The following is a 15,312-nucleotide window of genomic DNA, read 5'->3' as shown; positions in this document are numbered from 1 at the left end:
CATCACTGGCGATCCGACACCAACTAATTTCGCCAAACCCTTGCATAATAAATTCCCACATTACAATCAAGCCATTACCATTATTGTACGCCTTTTTTTCAGCTCCATTGCAACCTTATCCGCACTCCTTTGCTAGTATTACTAGCACTATTAACTAATATTTTACGCTAATATTTCGTTAACTCCACCCACAAAGATTCAAAATCTTCTGTCGTTATTCTCTTCTTAGAGATGTAATTCCATCTCTTACCAATAGAGCCACACCACCGCCGATGCCTTCCTGTTTGTCATTCTGAGGCAAAGATGCTTCGATACTGATCTGTGAACTACGGCCTTCTGCTAACCATGCCTCACCGGCGCCCCCTATATCATACTGATTAATTCTAATTGCGCCATGAGTTCGTCTACATTGTTCAAAACACTGTGCCTGTTTAATGACATCACGTCTAGTCCGGAATTATTTGCCGTTTTGAATTATCCCTGTGAGGTACAATTTAGCTGCTTACTTTGTCTCCATTTGTGCGCAACCATTGGCATGTCTTTTCTTATAGTCATGTTACACACATCATTTACTTCAAAACCTGCTGACTCGTCCTCAGCGCTATTATACTGGTTCCCATTTTCCTGTGATGTTAGCTTCAAACACTCGCAGAAGTTCCAGCAAATCCTCCGACTACAGCTCCGAAGCATTCTGAGCCGAGTGGACAGAATTGTGGGAGAGGTACTCCGCTTTCGCTTTCCCCTTGTAGCACCCCCTCACCCAAGAATTCTCCAATTGAGAATAATTTTGTTTGTTAACATGAGTACTCATCAATAATGTTTCTTGGAGTTCACATTAGCGATGGCCTCACCTGGTGACTTAATAACCCCTGAACAGGGAAGCACAGCTGCAACTTCAATCCGACATAGACTGGGGCAAGCCAAGCTCCCAAACCCATCTGAGCTGCAAATTAGAGGAAGTACGACTGCTAACATCTTGACAATTGTTTCTCCATCTGGCATAGGAGCAGAGGAGAATCGGCCCTGGAGTCACTACAACTGACAGTGAGAACGGCTGAGAGGTTCATACGGAAATCCCTGACAGTAATCTGGGGAACTTATCAGGAGTGATGCATTTGCAGGGCGCTTTGTATTACTAAGGATCCCACCCATCCATCCAGCACCTTGGGATCCGAGCCCACAGGACACTCAAAGCTCAGGTTGACTCTGTGGTTAACAAGGTTCACCTTCGTAACCGGTGGGATTGATTTCAAGAGTCAAAAGGCAATGTTGCAGCTATATTGGACCCTGGTCAGACCCCACGTCGAGTACTGTGCTCAGCTCTGATCACCTCACTAATGGAATGATGTGGAGGGTGCGGAGGAGATTTCGAAGGATGCCTGGATTTGCATGCATGCCTTATGAGAATAGACTGAGTGAACTCGGCCCCTTCTCTTTGAAGAGACGGTGGATGCGATGTGACCTGATAGGGGAGTACAAGATGACGAGTTTCATTGATCATGTGCTTTGCCGGAGTTTCTTTTTCCCGAGGGCAGATATGACTAAACCGAGAAGGCACAGCTTTAAGGCGCTTGGAAGTATGTGCCGAAAGATGCCGGGGTTACGTTTTTTTTAATGCAGAAAGCGGTGAGTGCGTGGAATGGGCTGCTGACGGTGGTAGTGGAGGCGAAAACGATAGGGTTTTTTTTATGAGACGCCTGGATGGGTACAAGCTTATAAAAATAGACGGCTGTGGGGTAGCCTAGATATTTCTAAGATATGGACATGTTCGGCAGAGCACTGTGGGCCGAAGGGCTGGTGTCGTGCTGCGAGTTTTCAATGTTTCTAAGGGCAATGATTAGCAGCCAGAAGTCTTGCTGCATATTGGCACCAATGACATAGGTAGACGTAGTGATGAGGTCAGAAGGAGTGGTTTTAGGGAATTAGGTAGAAAGCATGTGAAGAGGACTTCAAGGATGATAATCGCCGGATTGCTCCCTATTCCTCGTACAAATGAAGGTAAAAATAGAAGGAATTTGCAGACCGATGCATTACTGACTATCTGGTGCAGGGGGCAGTGGCAGGAGTTATGGATCATTGGGATACCTTCAGGGGAAAGACATGTTCTGTACAGCAGGGACAGTTACACCCGGAGACCGGAGAAATCCAAAGAACTTGCGGATACATGTATGTTTAAATCAATTCAGCAGGTTGATGAGAAGCGTTTGATAGCGATAAACTTGTGGTAGTTGGTTTTAAAACAGTGCCAGTGTGTAGTTAGGCGGCTAGCAAGGAGAGTCTGATAATAGAATAGATTTGCAGTCAACAGGATTCGCAGCAATGTTGAATTGAAAAGGGTGACTACGGGACTGAGGGCGTTTTTTTTAATACCCAAGTTGAACTCTGTAAGTTCGATGAATTTGAAACACAGTTCCAGAATAGCGAGTATGTTTTTGCAGGCTTCACTCAGCCATGGCAAAAAGAATATTGACTGTAGCTGGTAACCTAATGTCCAAAGGATGCATATTGTATCGAAAGTGTAGGAAGGAAGGAAAAGGGGATGGTAATGCTCTGCTGGCAAAAGGTGAAATCAAATCATCAGGAAGATATGAGTAATGTAGATCCGGAAGCAAAGGTGTAATCATAGTTCGGGAGGTTAAATCGTCTGAAGTTACATCGGGAAGCTAAAAGGTCTAAAGGCAGATCCGGAAGCTGAACAGACTGGAGGTGGATCAGGAGGCTGACATACCTGAAGGTACATATGCCCTGGACCGTGCTTTAAAGTATATTTGCAGGTCAACAATGTCTCCTACATGAGACCGGTGCAGGTGTTCCTTAGGAATCGGTGTTGTCATTGGGACTTTTCACGTAATATGTAAATGACTTGGAATACGGAATGTCTGGCTTTGTGTCCACTTTCTTCAAACGATACCAAGGTTAGTGAGAAGGATGGTTGGGGTTGGTGGGGGGGGGGGGGGGGTGCTGCTGCCGAAGTTTGAGGAAGACGGAGAAATTCACAAGTACCAAAATGGATTTGGAAATGAGGCAAGGATTTGTCAGATGGTATACTGTTTTAGGAAATTGATGGCCATGCACTTTTGAAGAATGAATAAAGGCGCAAACAACTTCCTCAACGGTATGAACATCCATTAATAAGATGTGCAAATGGGTGTTGGTATCTTCTTGCAGGATTCCCTAATGATGAAACATGCAACGTCTGTTAACAACAAGGATGGCAAATGCAGTCATCATTCAATTCGAGAGGATTGAAATGCAAACGCAAAGAGGTAATGCTGAGGATTTATGAAACACTGATCACTATACATTCAGTGTACTGCTAGCAGTTGTGGACTCCTTATATAGCATAGTGTGCGTTGGCGTTGTCGATGTTCAAGAGGACAATCACAAGAATGCTATCGGAAATGCCAGCGTTATCGTCACAGGAGAGTTGGATGGGACTGTCCATGTACTCGCAGGAGGTTAGAACAATGAGCAGGGATCTGCTGAACTGCCGAGATAGAGTGGACCAGAGTGCAAAATTAAGAATAGAGGGACTTCCCATTAGTATCGAGATGACGAAGCATTTCTTCAGCCAGAGGATGGTGAATCCAAGGAATTCACTGCTACACATGGACGTGGATTCCATGTTCTTGTGGATATTTAAAGTGAAGGTTGATAGGATCTCGATTAACAAAGGTATCAAATTTTACAGGGAGAATACAGTGGAATGGGGTTGAAGGAGATAATGAATCAGACATTATTAACTGTCGACAGACCAATGGGCCACTTGGCCCAACACCTCCTTCATCATCTAGTTTTATGAACAATATTTCAGAGTCATTTCGTCCAACTTAGTTGCTGGCAAAATTTTTCTGAGGATGACATTTAGAATTATGTTTGAAGTATCGAATAAAAATGATTCAAGTCAGCACGCTTTTATTTTCAGAAGTCTGCCAGGAAAAATTGAGAAGCACAAGGATGGAATACAATTCTCCATGACCATAACAAATCCACAAGGATTCGCCATCGGAGTCGTGGGCTGCGAACAGAATGCAGGTACTCTCCCTCCTGGCAAACGGCGAGGAGAGACATTTCTATGCCCCGCTAGGCACTGGCTGCACAGCAGACTCAACTACACGCCTCGGTGTGTTACCTACCCTTTGCAGAAAGACACGAAGAAGAAGGAGTTGTTGAATTTGGCATTCTGCTCCGTGAGCGTGCGATTGAAGTCATTTGCCTGGGTCATGGCATTCCAACGAATCCTCCTGGAGAGCACGTCCATCGTCGGGAAACGAGTTATAAACGCCTGCAGGATACAAACACCGTAGAAATTGAAACAGGAAAAGTACGATACACGCCCATTTATCGGTCCTGTCCGACTATTCACTCAGGTAGAAGATCATATCTGAGATGACCTCCCGGTTTTGCTTCAACTCACCCTACTCTCCTGATGGGCGACACGTTCCCTTGCAGTCCCTTCCTGATCCTGAGACCTCCCAAATGAAACTTGCTTTCACCTTTACCCCGCACATCCGCCAGTGCCTCCAACTTCCCGATTTGCCACATCCACTGACCCTAGTGCGGCCTCAGGTTCTGATTCAGATACATTTATTTATCAGCGACTGACTCGCCTTTGTCAAACCTGTCTGTTGTGTCCTCGAGGAATCCCAACTAATTTGCAGGGTGTAATTTCCCCTTGAGGAAACTGTGCTGAATTCTTCGTAATTTATTGTTTGCACTTAAGTAGATCAAAACACTGTCCCTTAATAACGAACATCAAAAGCATCACGAGGAGCAGTGTCTCGCGCGACCTGAAAAACATCGACATACTCTGGTCCTAAATATCCCTCACATTGGCCGACACCAGCATTCCTCCCTCCGAAGCATGTCTCCAGCTTCAATAGCTGAAAGACTGACAAAAATGTAACCATCACCCCATTGAGCAGGCCTCCCCATCCACTTCCCGACCGCATTTCGCCCTCGGCCTTAGGGTCAGTCAAAATATAATGACCGCTCAGGTTCCAGCTGGTACTCACTTGTGGGCTTGTTGGTGTTGGAGGGTTTTCCCAAAGTTCTTCGGGAACCAACAAATACATTGTAATCTCTCCATCTCCGGTGAATGAAATGAGAAATTGTCCATTGCTTTGGATCCACAATTCTGGGGGTGATGAAGAAAGTTGAAAAGATTTATATTTCTCACTGGAAACAGAAACAGGAATTTCAATAGAAAGCGAAGGAGGACCTCCATCCTACCATGTTCTGATGAAATTATAACTACTTTAAGATCAACCTAACTATCTACTCCCACAGAGACCACCGCATTATCTGCCATTCTTGATTTTTTTCCAATAATTTCACAAAGAAATCCTGTTGTTCCTGCGACGACGCCAGACAATGAAGACCAACACACCACAGACATTCTTAGCAAACCTGGTGAGTTCTGCGAAAGGTTCGATGAACCTATAGCCACATTCAAATGAAGTGCCCTTACACTCATTGTGCTTTTAAAATATTGCAAACTTTTACACTTCTATGCTTGACTTTTCCTCACTTAACTCTTAAATTTCTGTTTTTTTATCATTTACATGTCATTATTTTTATCCACTCTTTTTCACTTTATTCAAACTAAATAAACCATTCTCCTACAATTTAGTTTTTAAACTCATGTCTACAGCCCTATTTATGTGATTCCCTAGGATTCAGGGGCGATCACGTTTCAGGTACAACTCCCTCCTTCCCAAGAACTGTTGCCAAATTCCCACGAATACATCCCCACTACACCCACACTGAAAATTGAACTACGCATTTAACTCTCCAATGTACTTAACGGTATGCCAGTTTGCATAAGTATTTAAAAAGTTATTAAACAGGATAGACAAAGGAGAATCTCGCCTATGTAACACCTATGTCTCCTGACTGTGCTTTCTCTGAGTTAACTCATCCTCTATCCATACTAATATATCACACCCAACTATCTGTATCCCTCTCACATGTATATTTTTTACGATGCACCTTATCAAACGCCTTCTGTAACGCATGGAAAACAACGCCCATCTGTTCTCCTCTCTAGACAGGGCTCGATATAGGTTTACTGAAGTGAAAGTTACACTATCGTCGACCTGAAAAGTACAGAACGGTACTGACCCTCCGGCGCAAGATGGTGTGCCGACGTTTTACTGACACTGAGATCAATTTAACCCTTTCATGCTACACAGCCGTACTTTTAATTTATCATCAGTGTGCCAGATTCCCTCTCCGCTCCTAAACTCAATCCCACGATTGATGAATGCCAATGCACCGTATGCTTTATTAACCAGAGTTAATCTGCATAGCAGCTTTGAATTTCCTATGGGTAGAATCTGACACTTTTCAGCCAAGTTTTGCATCCTATCAGTGTCCCGCTATAACCTCTGACAACCCTCCACAGTATCCCACACTATTAGCGTCTGTGTCATCAGCAGGTTGTCTAAGTTATCCCTCCCCTTCCTCTTCCAACTCATTTATAAAAATAACGAAGAGTAGGGGTCGCAGAACAGAGCCCTGAGACACATCACTAGTCACCGATCTCTAAGTAGAATATGGACAGTCTACAACCACACTTTGCTTTCTATGTTCAAGCCAGTTCTGGTTACACAAGGCAATGTCCCCTTGGATCCCATGCCTGCTTATTTTCTCAATAGACTTTGCATGGGGTAACTTGTCAAATGCCTTGCTGAAATCCGTATACACTACATCTACTGCTCTAACTTCATCAATGTGTTTTGTCACGAAGGTCCTTTTTCTTTGTACTTTATCCACATTTCTCGAATCACTTCTCTACAAATTAATGTAAGGTCCTGTCCACATCCCTCGTTATGTGATTCACTCCGGTCCAGTTTCAGCCCCTCCCACTGCTATGGCTACTTCCATTCCCAATTGTTGTGCTAATTTCCCATGATTTCAAACCACTTCTCCCACTCTAATCCTTGAGCTACGAATTTAACCATCTATTTTTCTTGACACTATGTTAATTTTCATAAAAAATTAATAAGATAATAACCTGGATAGAAAAAAAAGTGAATATGATGATCCTGTGTACCTGAATTTTCGGAAGCTCTTCAGCAAGTTGCCACTCACTAGGCTGGTTTTCAAGCTTTGATCCCGTAGTATTGCAGGAATGATTCTAGCATGGATAAAATAGTGACTGCTTGCTAAGACGAAATGAAAGGGAATAAATGGAGCCATTTCTTGTTGGCTGCTGATACCTGGTGGTGTTCCAATTGGAACTATGTTAGGATCGTTTCTTTTTGCATTATACTCCAAGGAATTAGATTATTGAATTTATGGCGCATTTCTCTTCTGATCCCTATTAATTTTGAGTTAAATTGACTCATCGCACCTTATGGGGGATTACCTCCCAGGGACATGCCCGGACATGTGGTTACTGGCACTAAGCATATGTCCGTGTGCAGAAGGGAAAGAGGGAGAAAAGGCTGTGGATCAGGATTCAATAGTCGGAGGGACAGTCAGGAGATTCGCTGGACGTGAACTTTGCATCTCGGGTACAACGGTAAGAGAAATATGGGGTCGCTTCGGTGTTATTTTGGAGAAGGAAGGAGAGCAGCGAACTACCTTGGCACTTATATGTGCCAATGACGTAGAAGGCAAAGCAAAGAGGTGCTGCAGAGAGAATTTAGAGAGCTGGGCAGATTGCTGAGACGAAGGATAGTAATTCCTGTATTGAAAACTGTCCCACGCGCCATTGCGAATCGATGAAAGATGATTTGGCAGATATTTGAGTGGCTGAGAAGCTGGTGCAGGGGCTTCAGGTTCTTGGATCACTGATTATTTTTCTGGGTGAAGAATGACTTCGGGAGAAAATAATTGAGTACAGTTGCTATTGCAAGAAGCTACTGAAAAAGCTGAACGACCGGAGGACTGATGCAGTTTGGGAGAATGAGTAAACAAGTGACAGATGGAAAGTTGCATAGGGAATGCGTTTAAATGCACTTTAGAAGAAAGAATAAATCCGAAGTATATTTACAAAAAACGGTGCAATTTCAAAATTCAGAGGGGGAGAACGTCTCCAATAGGTAGTGTCCTAGAGCATTCATTTTGAAGGGACGAGAAAACAGTGTTCCAGGCAGGAGGAGACATTGGTCCCACCTCACCTGGGGTACTGTGAGCAGGTCGGAGCTCCGTACCTCAGGAATGGTGTGCTGGTATTGAAGTCGGTACAGGAGAGCTTAACAATAATTATTCAGGGTATGAAGGGCTTCAGAATTGACCAGAATCTAGTTGATCTACGCCTGTACTCGTTGGAGTTCAGAAGAATAAGGGGTTACCTCATTGAACTATATAAAATAGTGAAAGCACTTGATAGAGTGGACGAGACGATGATGTTTCCCGGACTAGGAATCCGAGTCATTGAGGATATTGAAAGCGGAGGTTGGCAGATTTTTGAATAGTCAGTGTGGTAAAAGCAGGAGAATGGGTTAGGGTTGTAAAATAAATCATCCCTCTCATCGGGAGAGTCTGAATGTCTAGTCAAGGATAAAGAACCCTCCGAGCTCCTGTCAGTTGCCGGTGTCCCAGTATGGGACAGTGGGCTCAAGAAGAAGAAAGATGCTTGGACCTTTACCCATCATAGGAAGGACTAACACAAGGAAGCAGAACTGGAGTGAGATTGGAGGAACACATACGGTGGATGCAGAGTTAGATACAGAGGGTGGTGAGTACGTGGAACGCGCTTCCTATGGCGTAGAAAGTGTCGGATACTTTAGGGACATTGAACAAACTCCGGGATGGGCACAGGGAAGACAGCTTAAACGAAGTGCTGTGTCGGAGGAAAGGATTAAATTGATCTCAGTGTAGTTAAAATTTCGGCACAACATCGTGCGCCGGAGGGTCTGTAGCCTTCTGTAATTTTTCAGATTGATGATAGTGTAACTTGCTGTTCATTAAACTGACAGCTAATCTCGGCTGTGTTTTAGATCCAGTCTAATTATCTGATTCCCATATGCTTTCCACATTCACAAACCCTACCTTGGAATGTGATGCAACTACTAAACCTGAATTCACCAGGGTTTGTGGATCACTCCTGTGGACTGCAAACACTCTGTTCCTTCTGGTAATCCCGCCGCTGTTTTCAACTGATTGATCCACTGTCTGTAACCATTGTGTTCATCCTGATAAAGATTTCGACAGGACTGGCCGGGCTCTTCGCGAGGGGAAGACGCATGCAGAGACACAGACTGAGTTGCTTTGAAATGTTGAAGTCGCAAAACGGGCAGCGCCCCTACAATAGGGCCGTGACACTCACCGCTTCTTTCTTGTTATCCAACCCTACCCCCGCGCCCCACCTACCTGCAGAGTTTCCCCCTCTTGTATAGCTCAATAGGCGCTGCATGGAAGTGTCCACCTTGGGGCTGATGCTGACATCCACGTGTGTTCCAACCCAGACCGATTCTTTGTAACGCCGGAGCTGTTGATAGACGATGGTGTTGTTATTCTGCTGAGTTGGAAGAGGGGGACGGTGGTGTGAGGCTCAGAGCCGGGCGGAGAGGGTGGAATAAGGTTTATTCGTTAGTAATTGGCTAAGTAAATTAAAATAAATCCAACTCACTAAACTATGTGCATATCCTCCTATTCTCATGTTATCCAGTGAACATCATGCTATAGCTCTAAAGAATGGACGAACGACCGATACTTTTTACTTTGCTCTTCACACCTTCCCTCCCAGGCTAATGTTGCAGGTAATTGCCTGTAGTCCTCCTGTTGCTGCTGAAATCCCAGAATGAGGGGTAAGTTGTATTCGGGTTCAGACCCAGTGGCAAAGGATCCGATGCTATTCACCCTAGTTCCTGATACGGCCTGACGAGAAAGAAGCTGCTCACGGCTGTTGCTGAAGAATGTGATTTGTGCCAGGCACTGACTGGTAATTGGAGGCACAAATGAAGACGCTGAGTTCTGATACACGACTGAAAGGTTGCATGGAAACGGGTTATGGTATAAATGGACTGATGCGATTGAAGGAGAGAGGGTGGCTCTGTCTGTAGAAGGGGGGGGGGGAGGAGGAGTGATATTCGTGATCTCATTACCTGATAGTCCGCAGTGGTACACAGGACATCAGACAGCAGACAAGGACTGAAAGCAGAAACACATTGAGAGAAATAAACAGCTGAATCAGTTCCAACACCTGAACAGACATCCCTCACACTCCAGAGTACCGTGGATCATCAGGAGTGAGTCAGCGCAGGTCATGGTCTCGGTCAACAACAAAATAAAACACAAGTGTAACAGGGATACAGTGGGGTGAACCGGGTAAATGGGAAGGGGGGCAGTTTGTTTGCAAGGAGGCTGGGTTGATGACCGATGCCGTCCCGGAGAGAAAAGCAGGGCAAGGATAAGATGCGGGTCTAGGTACAGCTGCGATAGGAAGTGGAGCTGGGCAAGTTATTGGGACAGAGTGACGGATGTAGGGTTGCGGATTAAATGTACTTCGCTCAGTCCTTACCTTTCAGTCAAGTCAGCCCCAGTGACAAGCGAGGCAATCAGCAAGTAGACAGGCAGCATCTTCACCCTGCAGGAAACAGGAGCAGTCACTATTTAGCACTTGTCAGTGGCTTAGGACCATTTACAGAGTTGTACAGCCGTCAGCCCTTCGTCCAGCAACACAACTGGTTGAAGATGAACACTCCACAATTCTGCTGAAACTCTCACTCCCCACCTCAAATCTATAGTGTGTTCTATTGAAAAATCTGATACATCGGATACGATTCCTAATGTCTTCATCATGTCTTCCTGATCCTCTCCATCAAGTAGAATACCTTATTAAATCTCCTCCGTTTTAGGAAAATAAATCCAAACTGTTCAGTGGGGAAAGCGAAGGAAGAACGGCGAGAGAGAAGGCCTAGAAGAAGAGGAAAAGGATGGGCGAGAAACGGAAGGGGAGAAAATTGCGGGAGGGAGAGAGTCTTTGTGTGTTGTTCAAAACATGCTCTTCACAGAATCTCTGTGTATGAGATAAAACAATGCGATAATCGACTTTTACTTGAAAAGAGAAATTCAGTATCTTCCTACAATGGTGTCCTACATTCTGCAATGCCCAAACTATATATTTTTTCATCTCGCCTCAGGATCAGTGAAGGTTTCTGGAATGAATTTGTCACCACTTCCTCTTTCCACATCTGGAGTCTGGCCGAAATATTTATTTATTTCAATTTACAGAGTTCCTGTCTTAACACGATACCGTTTCAACAAAGCACACCGCGTTGCTTGAAATGTCAGTGGTACTATAGTTGACCCGGAGTCGGCTGGACAACATCACCTCCAGATGACAGAGCAGAAGCATGATCCGAAACACTGTGTTCCAGCCTGCTGTGTCCCTGGCAATTGGAGAAATTTCCATCTTTCTATCTATCCATTCATCTATCAATGTATGCACCTTTCTATACACCTATCCATCTATCTATCAATCAGTCTACCCACCCATCCAACACACACAAAATGCTTGTGGAACACAGCAGGCCAGGCAGCATTTATAAGGAGAAGCTGCCTGGCCTGCTGTGTTCCACCAGCATTTTGTGTGTGTTGTTTGAATTTCCAGCATCTGCAGATTTCCTCGAGTATCCACCCACCCTTCTCTTTTTATTCATTGCGATTCTTCTGTCTTTGTTCTGAACTGCTGCCACAAAAACACACACTACACCACATAATGTATATAAAGTTCCGATTGTATCGGCAAAAAAACGCAGAGCAAAATTGAAACGAACCTTTCTCACTTCAGTAATCAGGCTGCCTGGGAATAATATATAAACAATCATTTTGGCAGTGAGTTCGTGATTTGTCACCCCAGGATGGTCTGGTGTGGTGGCACAGCTCCGGAATCTGGCCATCACCATCAGCAGATCTGTCCTCAGTTAGTAATGATTCTGCATTCTGCACCAAAGCAGACATGCTTACAGTTATCCATCTTTCATGTTTTCAACCACTCACTCACAGCTACACCTTGTTATTAGTGTGTGCAGAAATCTCGAAAATTTTACCTGTGACCACATTACCATGATCCTCTGCGACCTGAACACAACTGAGAGTGACTTACGACGTCACGTAGTCTGCCAACCCGCCAGCGATTAACTTAGCCGCACTGTTTGTTGTGTGATCGTCAACCGAGTCTCAGCGTTTAACCTCATCAAGATGTTCAACACAGTACTCTGCCTGATCCTGTCGTCGTTTGGGTGGGATAAAGACGATATGGTTTTGTTCTTCTGTTTTCCCCAATGACAAAGTCTGCATCCCCATCGCCCAGCCACATTTAGAGAAGAATGTCACCGGGAGGCACTGCTCCGCTCATCAGTGTTGGTAAGGCATCTCCTTCATTTCACTCTGCACATAGCCGGTCTCAGGACACTGCCGGTTTAGGGATCTGTTCAAAATGACATCTCGGGCTTTTGGAAGCATACTTGCTCCTACTGCTCGAAAAGGACACTTGAATTGCAGACGCTGCTGCAAATCATCCTGATTGTTGATCTAGGTTACAAGCAAAAATTGACCCTGCACTGATCCCGCTCTGAGACGCTGCTCATGTCCCGGAGACATGGGCTTCTGAGCTCAGTCAATGGCCACTGGCCAACAACACAACTCCACGATTTCCTTCCCCATTTCATAGCTTTCATGGTCAGTATCAGCCTACAACAGTGCAAATAAAATCCTTTCTTGGTTGTCTATACATTTGTGTTCAAATAATTTTGCATATAATTTCAGATGTTGCAACCTTCCCACAGATTTATGTTCTAACAGACGGAAAACGTCCATCGATGACCTTCACTGCAAAGTCTAAGAATAACCGGGAAAAACAAGGGTGAACATCTAACCCATATAACCCCTTCACCCCGTCCCCGGAAATCGTTGACCCACCGTCAATTCCCAGCATCTGGCTAGTACTTCTGAACCCATAGTCCCCACTCTAGAGGGGTGAGTGCAGGCGTGTCTTAGGTGTTCGTTTCATGATGGACTCTTCCTCTTCTGTGTCCATGCATCCTGTCATTTTGCATTCTCCCTTTCGTAAAATCTATTCGGGAAGACTCAAATATGTTTCATCCGGAATCAAGGAAAGAAAATTGAAGCTTCCAGATGAGAGCTGGAAGAACTTGTACAAATTGCTGCAAAACATCCAGCTGATACTCAGATTTTGTGAACAGCCAGTGGGGGAAACGAAGATAAAACGTAAATTAGGAACATACAGACAGCAGTGTGTGCATGGGGGTGGACAAGGAGAGCAGAGCGGTGTCCGTGTGAGGTCCATTGTTGCTTATAACCTATATCAACAATCAGGACGATTTGCTTAGTACAATATTTTTTGTCATCGACAGGTTACTTGCAAATGCTTTGATCCATACTCATTAAATTGGTTTATAGGTGCACTGTAGTCAAAATCTTTCGTGTTCATATATTGCAAAGAAAGTGGATTCGCTCTGCAATGCCGCCTACCACTTTATGTAACTGGTCAGTCCCAGCATCGCTGTTTGTTATGTATTGAGATCCTGAACAGAATCCAAGTATTCTGCAAGACATAGAGGAGATCAGATCGAAACACCCGCAAGAAACACTGGCACAAAGAGAAAACAACATGCATTCCAGGGCTATGACAAGTTTTGGAGACGGGACACATGTTGGCTGGACAACTAATCGCACGATGGCTTTAAAACGTAACCAGTGGTTGGAAGTTTGTTTTTAATCTTGACATACATTGTGGAAACTATTGACAGTGCAGGTAGGAAGCTACAGTAAAGCAACGGCCAGCACCGCCTGAAGTGAGTAACAGGAGAGCAATGACTTCTTGATTACTGACCCGAAACACATACCATGGGGTTATCGGAAATTAAGACCCGAAATGCTATATATACCAGACCTATTATCGCCTTAATTCACCAAGAATGTTTTACCAACATGTAGATATACTTTCAAGCGTTTATACTAAATTCCTTCCATACAAACAGGTGAGGGATATTTAATAGATATGAGGGAGCGGGCAGTTTCGCTGTTTTGTCAGACTCATAGAACACTTTCTCTGTGCAAGCTGCTGCCTGTCGGCAGGGCGGATTCCGACATGCAGACATTCCTCAGAGCAGCGAGCAGCTTCTCTGCTGAAAGGAAATCCAAACGGTTCGGGATTCCGCACTCACCTTCAACCGTGAACAAAGCTAGTTTAGTATTGTATTTAAATCTCTCTGTTACATACAAAAAACATGATATGTACAATCTGAATCTCTCTGTCTATATATTGGGGTTTAGTTAAAAAAAAAACCTCCCTCGTCGGCACTTTCAACTGCGAAGTTCCAACAGTAAAATATCATAGTCGCTGTTATTCTGTGGTCAGTTTGTAGTCAGTTTGAATTCAATTCATGTGACTGTGTGTGAGCGAGAATGAGTGATTGAGAGAAGAGAGAGAGATGGAATGAGAGGGAGAGAGAGGGAGAGAGAGAGAGAGAGAGAGAGAGAGAGAGAGAGAGAGAGAGAGAGAGAGAGAGAGAGAGAGAGAGAGAGAGAGAGAGAGAGAGAGAGAGAGAGAGAGAGAGAGAGAGAGAGAGAGAGAGAAATGGCAACGCAAGCTGATCGACAGAGCGAGAGAAATGCGAGACAGGACCATAAAACATGGGACATTTCGAATATCACTATCGTTTACGGAAGTTCTTCTTCACTGACTCTGTAGAAACCAACTGGAGAGTGCGAGTGAAGGCAAAGACGTCGTTTCTTTTAATCTATTTGATCAATAATAGATTTGTTAATGAACAGTTCAGAGCTCCCTTCTCTATTGAATTCCCTCGTTCGTGGAATAAGCTGTAAACGGTCATCTGATTAGGGAGAATCGGAGACAAAACTTACCACGCTTGTTGAACCAGGTCGGAGTGCACTGCGGACCCGGGTCAATTCAGTCCCAACACACCCTCACCGGCAGCGGAAGGAGAGGGGAGTGGAGTAAATGGAGGAATCACAGACAGGAATATCAGAAGCTGCGTTCACCTTCCGCCGAGTTCGCGTAGGGTCTGTCTGGATTTCCGTGTCGATATCACACTTTTCCTCCTTGCTGATCAAACAGAACCAACAGGGCGGGGACACTTGCTCAGCGGATCCCAGGTTGCTGATTTGATCTGGTTCTGGAGGTTCTAGGCTCCACCCGGTGTGGGAACGGGACTTCCCGGCGCTGGAAGAGACCCACCTCAAATATTGCACAACTCTCCCGGTTCCGGGAGCCGTCTTTCTTCTGAAATCAAAACAAACACTTTCCACAATTTACCCCCACAGCACATGTGAAAAACTTTGTTCAAAGATTTTCCAAGAGCTTCACGATTC

The 15,312-nt window shown here is 44.7% G+C and overlaps 1 protein-coding gene across 2 annotated transcripts in view; it reads right to left on the bottom strand.

The window, feature by feature from the left end:
- Window positions 1-14,984, bottom strand: part of LOC132389620 (uncharacterized) — a 68,952-nt gene extending 53,968 nt beyond the window's left edge. For both annotated transcript variants that reach the window (XM_059962124.1, XM_059962125.1), the window contains exons 1-6: window positions 14,845-14,984; window positions 10,475-10,540; window positions 10,059-10,104; window positions 9,325-9,442; window positions 5,016-5,137; window positions 4,137-4,285 (exon numbers count right to left, since the gene is read on the bottom strand). In XM_059962124.1, coding sequence (XP_059818107.1) covers window positions 4,137-4,285; window positions 5,016-5,137; window positions 9,325-9,442; window positions 10,059-10,104; window positions 10,475-10,533 — 494 coding nt within the window. In that variant the 5' untranslated portion in view covers window positions 10,534-10,540; window positions 14,845-14,984. The remainder of the gene's footprint in view (window positions 1-4,136; window positions 4,286-5,015; window positions 5,138-9,324; window positions 9,443-10,058; window positions 10,105-10,474; window positions 10,541-14,844) is intronic.
- Between the last annotated feature and the right edge of the window lie 328 nt (window positions 14,985-15,312).

The sequence above is a fragment of the Hypanus sabinus genome, unplaced genomic scaffold (genome assembly GCF_030144855.1).
Source record: "Hypanus sabinus isolate sHypSab1 unplaced genomic scaffold, sHypSab1.hap1 scaffold_612, whole genome shotgun sequence".
Lineage (NCBI taxonomy): Eukaryota > Metazoa > Chordata > Chondrichthyes > Myliobatiformes > Dasyatidae > Hypanus > Hypanus sabinus.
The sequence above is the reverse complement of the archived record's forward strand: the minus strand, read 5'-3'. Positions and strand labels throughout refer to the sequence as shown.